General features: G+C 31.7%; 1 protein-coding gene across 5 annotated transcripts in view; it reads right to left on the bottom strand.

Moving 5' to 3' along the window:
* Positions 1 to 13845, bottom strand: part of DMD (dystrophin) — a 2089750-nt gene that overhangs the window by 1290991 nt on the left and 784914 nt on the right. For all 5 annotated transcript variants that reach the window (XM_079122792.1, XM_079122788.1, XM_079122791.1 and 2 more), the window contains 3 exons: positions 7311 to 7421; positions 6746 to 6919; positions 4203 to 4358 (listed from right to left, as the gene is read on the bottom strand). In XM_079122792.1, coding sequence (XP_078978918.1) covers positions 4203 to 4358; positions 6746 to 6919; positions 7311 to 7421 — 441 coding nt within the window. The remainder of the gene's footprint in view (positions 1 to 4202; positions 4359 to 6745; positions 6920 to 7310; positions 7422 to 13845) is intronic.

The following is a 13845-nucleotide window of genomic DNA, read 5'->3' as shown; positions in this document are numbered from 1 at the left end:
TGTTGTTGAAGATACCTTGAAATTCAAGATGCAATTTTTTTCTCAGTCAAGGAATACATGATCCCTTAATCATTAATGTTTCTAATTTATTTACTTAAAACATAAATTCCTGCTCTATGTTTTTGCTGTATTCTGTCATGCTAGTAAAGCATGATTTCTTAGTATTCCTTTCATTTTCCTTTAATGATATGACTAAGTACCAAATGGTTAAAAATAAATATCAATTCTCAAATATGTACTTGCAGGGATAAATAAAGCTTTACATCATTATGAGAGTCATTCATTTCTTAATAATAATCAACTCAGGGCACTAATAGTTTTCTAATGTTATTTTTATTGTTTTAAATTCTAAGCAATTTATGCATTGTCATTTTGTGTCAAATTTACTGCTGCAAAGACAAAAATTTTGTGCAAGTACTTTATGTCAAGTAAAAGTCCACACAATAATTTATATTTGAAACAGTAAACTGAGAAAATAACATTTCACGAAATATTTTTCTTAAAAAAATAGACTCAGTTAGATGCAGTGATGCACACCTGTAATTTCAGCCACTAGGGAGGCTGAAAGGCAGGAGATCACAAGGTCAAAACCAACATCTTCAACTGAGCTAGATCCTATTTCAAAATAAAATATAATAAAAAGGGCTGGGGATATAGCCTAGTGGCAGAATGCTTATACAGCATGTATGTGACTTTTAGGTTGATTCCCAGAACCTTAAAAAAAATTGATATTCATTGACACAATTTTAGTTTAAGGCATCCTGGTTGAATAATAAACTATTAAGTATAAACATAGTAGATCCTAATAACTTAATAAATTTTACCATTAGGATTAATAGCGGAGATTGTTTGATCTGTAATTAGAGACTAGAGATTTCTGCCTCCTTCTCCTCCTTTTATGGCAGTGCATGCTTGACAAGGGCTCTACCCCTGAGCTACATCTCCAGTCCTGAGACTACAGATTATTCAATCCTCCATACTTTATATCAAATATGGAAAAACTAACATCCTTTAGAACTGATTAATACTGAAATGACACACCAAGAACAGATAAAACTTTTCTCCCTGTGATGATCTCTAATGTAATGTTAAACTTCTCTAGAAGGGCATAAGGGTCTTTTATTCCAAAGGTACATTGTTGGACTAATCAAGTAGTCAAAACATACTGTGTTTTGAGATTATTTCTGCTTTGCTATGAATTGAGCATCAGTGCTCCTTAGTTTGGTAACAAATTACAAGAACATTTTCTCTTAGCATGACAACAAACTGTTTTTTAAAATGTTCCAAACTGAAATATAAAGACCATCAAATGATAATAATGATTTTGTCCAGATTTCCATTTGAATCTAAAATTTATTTTCAGTGATGAGCAATCTGCAATAATTAAAATTCACTTATTCTATTAGATACTGCATAATAAAGTTATTGCAAATTTTAGTTTTTAAACCATATAAAATTTAAAAATACAAAAATTACACATATTTTAAAATATTTTATGGGTTGCAGATGGACACAATACCTTTATTTATTTATTTATTTATTTATTTATTTATATGTGGTGCTGAGGATTGAACCCAGTGCCTCACTTGTCCCAGGCAAGTGCTCTACCACTGAGTCCCAATCCCAGCCCCCAAAAGTTATGCATATTAATGGAGCAACATGAGATGTTTGGTATATTTCATTCAAGTTAAAATATTAATTCCTCAAATGTCTATCATTATTGCAAATTTTAAAATAAAGAAATTATTATTACAATTTTAATATGTTAAATTTCAACTGAGCCCCAAAATTTCTTATAGAAAACTTAGAATAAAGTAAATTAACCTGGTTAGTTAGCTTTTCTCTTAGGTTTTTTTTTTGTTGTTGTTGTTGTTTTGGTACTGGGGATTGAACCCAGGGGCACTTAAACACTGATCCACATCTCAAGCCCTTTTCATATTTTTAAATTTAAGACAGGTTAGTGCTAAGTTGCTTATGGCCTAGGTAATTTGCTGAGGCTGGCTTTTAACTCGTTATCCTCCTGCTTCAACCTCCCAAGCTGTTGGGAAAGGTCAGTTCTTTTTTAATTTTTAATGTTGCTTTATTTGTGTACCATTATTTTATTTAATTATTTGTTTTTGTGAAGTGATGAGGATAAAACACCAGTGCCTCATACATGCTAGGCAAGCACTCTACCACTGAGACACAACCACAGCCCTGGGAAGGATCAGTTCTTGATGTTGACAATTTGTGATTTTAATACTGCTTTTTATAATTACCAGCATGGAAGGCGAAAAATGAAACTGTCTCTGCAGATGACATCTTATATATAGAAAATTCTAAAGACTCTAACACCAAAAACTTTTAGAAATAATAGTCAGGAAAGTTGCAGAACACAAAAAAAAATCAACATTTATATATTTAAAAAAATAGCATGTTATATACCAATGAGGAATGATCTAAAAAGAAAGTAAGGAAATCATATTTATAACAACTTAAAGTATTTTAGAAATAAATTTAACTAAGAACTGATATCTGTACACTGAAAACTAAAAAGTAGTGATGAGATAAATTGGAAGAATCACAAATTCAAATATATCAGTGTTCATAGATTAAAGACATACTAGAGCTAAAATGTTCATACTCCTCAAAGTGATCTGCAGATTCAATAAATCTCTATAAAAGTAACAATAATATTTTCACAGAAATAGAAATAATAATTCTAAAACTCATGTATAACCACAAAAGACACAGAGCAGCCAAAGTAATCTTGAGCAAAAGTTCAAAGTTGGAGGCATCTTACTAATTCCAAAATATATTACAAAGCTGTAGTAATTAGAACAGCAAGGTACTGACATAAAAACACACTTAAAAATGGAATAGAGACTGAAGAAGTAAATCCACACATATCAGCCAATTGTTCTTCAACAAAGGTGCTACAAACACACAATGGGGAAAGGACAGTTTTTTCAATAAATTGTGCTGGAAAAACTGCAGGAGCATGAAATCAGATCCTTTTGTCACACTATATACAAAAAAATCAACTCAAAATGGATTAGAACCTGAAATATAAGACCTAAATATGTAAAATAACTATAATAAAACAGAGAAATAGATTATTGTCATATGCCTTTACAAAGATTTTTGGATATATACTCCAAAGCACCAACATAAAAGCAAAAATAGACAAATGGGATTATATCAAATTAAAGAGCTTCTACTCAGCAAAGGAAACAATTATCATAGTGAAGAGACCTAATCTCTAAATAGGTACAGAATATTTGAGGTGGGGGAAATACGATAATTATCCTAGATATCCCACAGTTTGGGGAAGTAGGGGTGGAACTATCGAGGACTGGGGATGTTAACTGAAATAAAGTTGATCATGAGACTCTGATCAGTGCAATAATATATATACATATATATTTAATTTCTATATGTATAACCATATACATGTAAATCACACATATATAACCACATATGCAAACCATATATATATATATATATAATGCACAGAGATAAAGGATGTAACTGCCTATCCATGCCATCTCATTAGTTATGTGGGATGGATTATGTAAGATATGGCCACATGGGGTAATAATTTCTGTGGCATGCACCAACTCCAACTATTGGACTAAATATGGTCTACATGGAAAGTGTCAGCTCTATTAGAACACATATAAATATGTATGATAGTTTATAATATTTACCAGTCTCCAAATCATATGCAGATATATACAATGAAAATAAGACCAATTTAAAATAAATAACCCTTTTATAACTACCTGATGGGCCTATAAAAACCTCCCTGAGTTCACATATTTTTCAATATAATATTAAGCTGAACCTCCCTCACTGATTAATTATTGTTTCTTAAGAATTACACATAAGCTGGGTGCAGTGACACATGTCTGTATTCCAAGTAACTCAGGAGGCTAACACAGGAGGATCACAAGTTTGAGGCCAGCCTTAGCAAATTAGTGAGACTCTGTCTTAAAATTAGAAATTTTGAAAAGGGTTGGGGATGTAGGTCAGTGGTAGATTGCCTCTGGGTTCAGTCCCTAGTACTGAAAAAAAATACACATGGAAAAAATATATCTGTGAGAGAGAGAGAAAGACAAAGAGAATGACAACAAGAATTTCTGTGCATCCTTATTGACTTTTTCTTTACAGTTTATAAGGAAAGTGGAAAAGTAGTGTTTGTGATCTCAACCTGCACGCACCTTTGCACCCAGCTCATTATAATGCAATTTCAAAGCCGTTACTCTTTCATCAAGCTCTTTGGGGTTTTCCGTCTGCTTCTTCTGTACAATTTGACGTCCAGTTTTTATTACCATTTCCACTTCAGACTTCACTTCACTCAGACTTTTATACAAATTCTAAAATGTAAAATGAAACATAAGAAACCATAATGTTAAATTAACTCATACTATTAAAAAATACAGGGTATTACCTTAATGTTATTCTGTTTCCATTTTTAATGTAGTAGCATTTTGTAGCTGTTGTCAATAACTAATGTTTTCATTTCTTTTGATTTAATATTTCTATTGTGATTATATACAGACATGCATAATTTGCAACTTTTCTTATTATAGGAGTGCATCATACATCTTTAGCTCTTTAATCCAAGCTCATAGGGGTAATTTCTAAATATTACAAGATTTCTGTTTTAAATGTTAAATAATTCTAGCCATGAGTTTGGATGGTTCAATTCACTCAATCACCAGGTAGTTACTAAGTGCCTACCATGTACCACAGAGTATTTGAGTCACGGAGAATGTGCAGTGGGCAAAGCAAACACATTCACTGTTGTTCTCATGGTGCTTAGAGTAAAATTTTCAGATCACAGTTTAAAAATATATTGTCATATATAAGGAAGGAAAGTAAGTTTAAATATTTTAATTCTAATTTTTTGGGGGGGTATCAGGGATTGAATCCAGAGGCACTTAACCTCTGAGCCACATTCCCAGCCCTTTTTAAATATTTTTATTTACAGACAGGGTCTCACTGAGTTGCTTAGGGCCTCACTAAGTTGCTGGGACTGGCTTTGAACTTGTGATCCTCCTGCCTCAGACCACCAAGCTGCTGGGACTATAGGTGTATGCCACTGCACCTGGCTCTAATTTATTTTTAATTAAACCATTTAATGAAATATTAAATAAATTAATCTTAAATTTCTCCTGGAAAAATTAACTTCATTTCATTCAGTAGGCAAATAAAACATTTACAATCAAGCAGGGAAAGCATTATGTACATTTGTGTCCATGTTAGTAAGATTGTTTTAGTAGACAAAAATTTCTTGAAAGCAAGGGCGTGATTATATTATACATCATAAGCATCTTGAGTTATCAAAAAATATACAAGTTGTAAAGAAAAGATCTTTTTGGAAAGGCCATTTTAATTGGTCCTAACATTTAAGCCAGAACCAGTAACAAATTGAGCCTGTGCCTTGAGTTGTTTCCATTGTACTTATGCAGGTGTAGTTGTATTCAGTTCATATTTATTGTATGTGAGTTTTGTGCAGTGACATTAGAGACCAGTTTCTAGAAGAGAATAAATAGCTCTCCCCTTGTAAATATTACTCATAATAATAATCTACTCAGAACATTTTTGCCTTGAATTCTTTTTGCAAATTTTAAGATGAGATACATTCAGGTTTATTCTCACACTCCTCCAGTTTCAGCTAATCACAGGATGTCATTACATTTAAAATTTATTTTGCGGGGGGTAGGAATAATTAAAGTAATAATGCTACTAAAATACTAAAATGGAGCATGAATGATGAGTATTATTGAATAAAACATTTCTTTTTTTACAAGTATATATACATATTTTAAATTTAAACTGCTAGGAAGATTTTTCCATTCATAATGATATGACTGAAATATATCTAAAAGGGTCAGTTTTTCATTTATATTATGGAATATAAACATAAATAATACTTAAAGAACAAAATACTAAACAAACCTTCTCCTTTTAATGATAATAATATTTAGTGGTTCATTTTAGGTGAACTTATACCGTGATCACCCCTAATACACACAGTTATAACAAAACTTATATTACTCTCCTAGACACCCTCACACTCCAGTTTTATGTTGTCAGAGGGATCATCTGACTCGGTGAATTTCTACTAATAGAAACAATAGGACAAATTCCAAAGTCAAATTAAGATTTATGTTACAGTTTAGTTGTATCTTTCCTTGCCTTTTTATTTTATTTGCCTATAGCATTTCTCATTATATATTCAACACTAATATTCAAAGGAAAGCTATTACAATTTGGAATAAGAGTACCTGGGATATAATCTTGCTATGCCCTTCACAGTTATTTGTCTTTGTATACTCTTAGGTAATCCTTAGCCTTGAGAATTAGAGATGACTTGTGTACATCACTTAGCTTACTTGGCACCCATTATTTCTGAAATGGTATTAATATTGAAACTAGTGATGTAGTTGTTGCATACAGATTAATATGTTTCCTTTATGGATTTTCATTTAAAGATATGTACAAAGTTCCATAAGAATCACATAAAGACCTCTTTCGTATTCTGCAGAGTCTTTAGCAGAATTATACATTCAGAAAAGACATCTAAAGGCATTTAAATGGTTCCTATTTCAATAAGAGTTACTGTCTCTCAATAGATGGCCAGTTTTTCATTTTAATCTTAAACCTAAATAGTTTACTTATTGCAGTTATCTAAAAGCAATTTTCATAATAAGGAACCTCAAGCGGTAGTTGGTTACTTGTTACCAGGTATACGTACCACACAATGATTTAACTGTGACTGTACTACTTCCTGTTCAACACTCTTTGTTTCCAACGCAGGCAAGTGCATCTTCACTTCATCTAAAATCATTTTACTTTCCTCTAGACGCTGCTCAAAATTGGCTGGTTTCTGGAATAATCGAAACTTCATGGAGACATCTTGCAATTTTTTCTGTAAAGAAAATACAAGGAGGCACCAATTTAATTTTGCTTTCCATAAAATATCACTCACATATTTTTGTTAATGCATTTTCCTTCTTTCCTGGTTAAGTAGGAATGAAAGTAAACATATTTTCTAGAAATCATAAAATACAAAGAGTACACACATTTGAGAAAATACAATGTTTTTCCTTAATCTGATATGAAGTAAACAGTAATCTGTTAACATATTTTATCTTTAAAATGCACAAAGCAAGAAAGCCCACACAGAGAGGCATTGTAATTTAGTTTTTGAATAATGCTCTCAATATCAATGTTGCTAAAAATCAAGTTGTCTAGTACAGACTACAGTGTTTCAATGTGTAAATAAAACAAGATCCTTAGTTTAATGCAATAAAATATACCTGTGCAACATCAATTTGGGATAGAACTCTTTGAGTAGCCTCCTTCCCCTGGTTATGTTTCTTCATTTCTTCTAAACTGATCTCATGACTTGTCAATTCCGACTGGATTTTCTGTTGGGAGAACAGCATTATTAGTTGGCAAAATCTGAATGCTACTACAAAAAAAAATGAGAGACTGGGGTTGTAGCTCAGTGGTAGAGCGCCTACCTAGCATGTGTGAGGCACTCACTGGGTTCAAGCCTCAGCACCACATACAAATAAATAAATAAAAGTCCATCATCAACTAAAAAATGTTTTTTTTAAAAAAAGGAGAATTAATGTTCCATGAAGATAGAATTTAGAAACTCTCCTAAACCAAACTACAATGTATTCTTCTTTAAAATGACAGCAACTACTTTCTTGCCTACCATAAATTATCAAAAATGAAATGATTTATTACTCCTCTATTGGTATAATGAAAAATAAATGATCATTTTGACTAAATGATAATAGCCAGCTATGTCAGACATCATTCTCGACAGGGAATTTTCACTTATATCTAATATAATACTGTTTTATCTTTGAAATTACACCTAAATCTGACCAATGACAAGTTGTTAATATTTATAAATAAGCTGTTTTATAGGGAAAATATATAATGAGAAATTTGCATGTAGATAATATTCCTTAATAGTGATCTTTAGACATTCTGTGACTTATTTCATTTAAATTTCAGGGAAACTGTAGATCTAGAAAAGGGAAGTAAAATGTGTCAACTGCCATTTCCTCTTGTCTGATAGATATTTAATAGCTTCCCACAGATAATCATTTATAAACTCTAAGTTAACTATAAACTTTATTTCTACATTTTCTATATTCAATAAGGACCTTAAAATTTCCACTCAATAGTATATCTTTATTTGACTTATGAATTATTAACCCAATTATAGGTATGTATCAAATCCTATAGTGTGCAGAAAACGAAACAGTACATTCATTCATTTCTTCCTGTCAGCTCCAGTAAAAATCAGTTAGTAGTCAAATTGTCCTAATTTAAAATACATTGCCAGATCATCATAAATAAGAAACTGTTAACATGTACCACAGTGCCCATAAAATTATCATGCAAAAAAATTTGTATATTGCATATTAGTATAAAATAATTCATAACAATTAGTCAATTCTGATATATATTATTAGAAAATAACATGTTTTGCTTAGCAATTATCACAAAGCCCTGAACTGAATAATGAAAATTATCCTAAGAAAATGGGCTCAATGGTGGATAAGTTCCTTAGGATGTATGGTTACAAATTCCATACATATCTTATTATAATTCTGTAGTATATTGATGCTAATAATTACAAAGTTTAATCAATTATTAATTAAATAATTAAAATTCTGCCTTTAAATTATAGGCTAAAGTAAATCCATATTTTAATATATATTATTTTCATTGGTTGAGTATCATGTGTGGGAAATACTGATATGTATTTATTCTTCAGAACCCATGTAATCCTGGGGTTTAGGAATTGATCTGAATATATAATGATATTTTTAGAACAAGAAATGCTGAAGAATCTACAAAATTTAGTGGGAGTATGTAGGTGGAGTGACACTTATGCAGGGGAGTTAAATGTTGCCACAGGGATGGTGGTAAAGTAGAAATCTGACTAGTAAACATTGCCAGGAGTAGTCGATGTTACAGAGACTTTATGGTCAGTACTTTTCAGCTATGAAATACTCAACCCCCCTCGAACATATGGGATATAACAACCAGGTCTGTGTCACATAATTTTGGCCATCATCAACTCATGGATAATTAGAACACTGAAAAACCCATGTGTACAGATACAGTCATCAGATCTCCTCTAAAATATTTAGAATGAACAATAGAAAGTCTGGCCAAATTCTATGGATATTTAAAACTGTGTCATATATGCTATGGAACTGTGCTTAGGAAGTTCTAGCTTATGGTTCTGATTAAAAAAATGCGAAATCTGCTATCAGAAAGGCTGAACTGGAATATACTTCCCAAAGATGTCTGCAACTGTAGTACTCACAACATAAGCTCCTATCACCACTTTCCCATTAAAGAAGTGGGTTTATTTCTTCAGTTCTTTAAATCTGAATTGGCTTTTGGACTGCCTAAAGCAATAGAATACATCTACAGCAGAGGTGATTCTCTGTCAGTTACAACAAAAGTCCTTAATTGACCTGATGGCTTCTGCTTCTGTCTTTTTGGAACCCTCACTTTCAGGGTGCTCTCTCTTGGAATCCATCTACTATAGTATGTTCCATGAAGTCCAAGTCACATGAAGAGGTCATAGGTAAGTGCTTCAGTAAATATTATCAAGTCACCTTAGAGCAGACAACTGCTCTCCATGTGCGTGAGTCACCTTGGGTATCCAACCAGTTGAGTTTTCAGGTTCCTCTACTCCAGCTAACAACTAACTATAAACATATTAGAGACCCCAAGAGAGAACAATCCATTGGGGCCTTTTAAACACACAAAACCATTAGAGATAATGGTGAATGGTCGCTACCAATGACCAAAACATGGGCCCTAGTCCCTTCCTGATTAAAAGTTTTTCTGTTGCCTATGACTTCCTTGAGAAATCCCTATATGATTATGGCAAATCTCTAAACCCAATTTCTTTGGCTTTAGTTATTTCAGTTGTTTTACATGTACGTGGGAGTCCTAACTAATGTACTACATGTGCAAGGCAACATAATTTCTATCTTAAAAAAAGCATTTCTGGTTGAGGAAAAACAAGATGTGGAGACAAGGCACTAAAGAGTATGAGGAATTTGGCAGAAATATAACTGGAAATGTAGGTAGAATTCAAGAATTAAATGACTTTATATCCCAAATGAATGTCTTCTACTATTTTGAAAATGAAGATACATTTTAAAATTTGAGACTACTAGAAATGAAAAACAATTTCAGTAAAGTTGCAGAACACCAAATCGGTAGCATTCCTGTACACTACTAGTGAATTTGCTGAGAAGGAAATCATGAAAGCAATCCCATTCATGACAGCTACAAATTAAATAAGAACCTATTAATAAAACAAGGAAGTGAAGTACCTCTACAATGAAAATTACAAAACACTGATAAAAGAAAGGAGAAACAAAAAATGGAAAGACCTTCCATGTTAATGTATTAGAATAATATTAAGATGTCTATAATATGCAAAGCAATTTACATGTGTAATGCAATCTCCATAAAAATGCCTCAATAGTCTTCAGAGAACTAGAAAAAAACAATTGTAGAACTACTAGAGAGTAGAAAGGGTATGGGGTGAGAGGGAGGGAGGAAGGAAAAAGGAAGATTGGATTGGATCAGTGTACAATGAAGATATGTGTTGAAATATTACAAAGAACCACATTAATATATATGACTAATACATGTTAATCAAAAATTATTTTAAAAATAAATTGATCATAATTAGAAATGGTGTTACTGATAATACTTAAAGCAACTGAGTATGTGTCACTATCAATCAGAAATACTTTGAAATAAGCTCATTTTATTGATCTCAAGAGATTATGTATTTATATGCCTATATACAGAAAGTTAAGGAGAGGGTGGCAATGTATCTTTGTATGATATGTATTTATTTCAATGTTTCAAACATTAAAGAGAAGTAGGAAGGGAGAGCAAGGAGAGACTCATGGCAAACATAGGCATTTAGGTGACATATAAAAAAAAAGAGCACCAAAAAAAAAAAAAACCCACAAAAACAACAAGGAAAAGCCTATTAAAAGAAGAAGATAACCAGGACAGAAAGAATACCATTTCAATCAAGTGATGTGAGAATTTTAAGAATGAGAGGGAGGTCAACCATTTTAGTTTTGAGACAGGTCCAATGAGATAAGTAGTAATAAGGGTACATTAGCTGGTCACTGAGCACTGTAGTTGGAACAGTGTCAGTAGATAATGAGAGCTGAAATCAGATTTTCAAGGGCTAAAGCCTGATTAAGGATCACGAAGCATTCTTATGAACACAATTGTAATGATTTTTGAAGACTTTGGACTCTACACATATTGAAATTCAGGTCAATCAGACTTGAATATCTTTTAAGGCTACATGAAGGCAGCCAATGGGTAAAGTCATCTTTAAAATCTAAGAAGATACGTGATTAGAAAAACTCTAAGGAAAGGAAGGGAATTGGAATAAAGAACAAGGGTCATATACAGTGGCAAATATTGACAGAAGAAAAAGTAGCACTTTTTCAGAAGCCAAAAGACAAAATTTTTGATGTGGAGAGGCAGAAAGTTGAATTCTTCTTACTTAATGCTCTTGAGTAATTAGATTGGAATAGCATTAGGAGAAATAAGGATGTAGGTCTCAGGGTTCTGACTTGTCACCTTGGACAAAGCACTAAACCATTCTGAGCCTCAGTTTTCTCATCTCCAAAAATGATAATGACAAGCCAGCAATGAGGCTTGATCAGAATGATTAGGTAACACAACTGGAAATTTTTCATAAATTTAATATACCAAAAGCGTAGATGAGGTACTTTATGTAAAAATATCTGTTCAATGTTTGTTCAAGTTTTATTCAAAAATTGTAAGAGATGTTACATATTTCCTTATAAGGATGAGACCTTTCCTATATCCTAATCAAATTAATGTAAGCATTTACAATGTTTATTTACAAATGAGGGTAGAAATGTTGACATACCCAAGGAAACAGCTAGGAAGTAAACTCAATTCCATTTAAACAATTATATTGATTCTTAAATAATAATTTAAAAATAAATGTATCTCCCATATGGATATGTATCACACAAAAGTAGAATGCAATCTTACTTGCTATCAATAACACTTAGTTAATTCAATTAACAAGTTTTTCAGCATGTACTACTCAATTTCACATAGTGAGAAAAACAGTCTTTTAACCCAGGTAGGCAGAATGGAGAGATATAAGGAGTTCACAAAGCAGAAATATATATGATAAAAATTATGCTATGCAAAGAGAACATAAATGTTAATATTAATTGTATAATCTGGTAAAATTTTAAGATGCTTGCATAAATGAAACTGTATATGGCCGTGAAGGGGTTTTGGCAGGGTACAGAATAAGATAATGTGATCTCAATCCAGGCAGTGAGAATCACACAAGCAAAGATGGGGTTTCAGATATGAAGAGTGTGGATGCATATAGTTTTATAGAAGGAAATACTGAATGTGGGAAGAGTAAGAATTATTATTTAGAGGAAGAATTAGTGTGAAGTTATCAAACCTATAATCAATCATTTAATTTTCTATGTTTATATTATACTGGTTTTTCTTAAAGACTGTCCCTCAAGATTCTGGAAGCTTGGTATTATAAAACAAAGCAAAGACAACTTGAGTGATAATTGAGATACAGGTCTCCTGATGTTAGATTTCACACTTTCCCAAATGAATCGAACTGGTTTCATGACTCATAAACAATAGAAATAGTAAATTTCAACAGAAACATAGTAAAAGTAGCAAACTGAGCTTATTGATAAAAAAACAACTATGTATGGTCTAACAGGAATTCTCAGTCTACTACCTTTCAGAATAACTAAATATTTTCATAAAAGTAATATAAAGCCAACTATATTATCTTGCTATTGCAAAAAACCTAAAATACATGTTATCATACAGTAAGCATGTTCATAATTAACACTACACATGCAAAGTTGAAAGGAAAAAATAATTGTATTTTTATTAAAGATGGTAAAGGGAAAAATTATAGAACAAAAAATTTATCAAACATCAATGACATTTCCAATATAGCACTTTACAATTAACTGAGCTGAGAGCAGAGCTCTTTATCATGTTTTATCCCATCAGCTCATTCTCATATATCAAATTAATGACAAAGTAGCAAGCAAAATTAAGCTGTACCTGGCTAAAATATTTAATCGAATAAAGGAAACTATCAAATAATCATTGGAGCTTTTGTAATGTCAAAGAAAGAAAATGATTCTAGAGAAGACAACAAGATATTTCAGAAAGAAAAATATTAAAAGACATCATGATGAGACAATTTAATTATTAATGAAATATAGTACTCTTGGATTAGCAATTTTGAAAAAGCCATTTTGAAATTGCATTCTCAAGAAGAGAAAAAGTCCACATATAACACATACAAAATTAGAGGAAAATGTAGTCACAAATTTTGGATGACTGCATTTTCAAACATGGGAACATTGCAAAACATGTAACTGTGATCATGGGCATATTATTCCTTAAAATTTCATATTATGCTTCATAATAACTTGACAAGTAATAAAAGAAGAAATTCACACAGCTTTTTATCAGTACTTGTAAAAAAAAATCCTAAATTGATTAGAGAAATTAGAGAGAATACTGCCTAGGAATTAAATTTTAGATCCATTGTGTTCATTTGCACTCAGACCCCATTCTTACCTCCAACCTCAACCATTAATCTAGGCTGTCCAAATATTCTCTTAAACACAACTAATTGATACATATACCCCATTTGGCAGTTGTAATGATCAAATAAAATTACGTGGATGCTTTGAAACATTAGACATTAGACATTCACATGTC

Source organism: Sciurus vulgaris (genome assembly GCF_902686455.1).
Source record: "Sciurus vulgaris genome assembly, chromosome: X".
Lineage (NCBI taxonomy): Eukaryota > Metazoa > Chordata > Mammalia > Rodentia > Sciuridae > Sciurus > Sciurus vulgaris.
The sequence above is the reverse complement of the archived record's forward strand: the minus strand, read 5'-3'. Positions and strand labels throughout refer to the sequence as shown.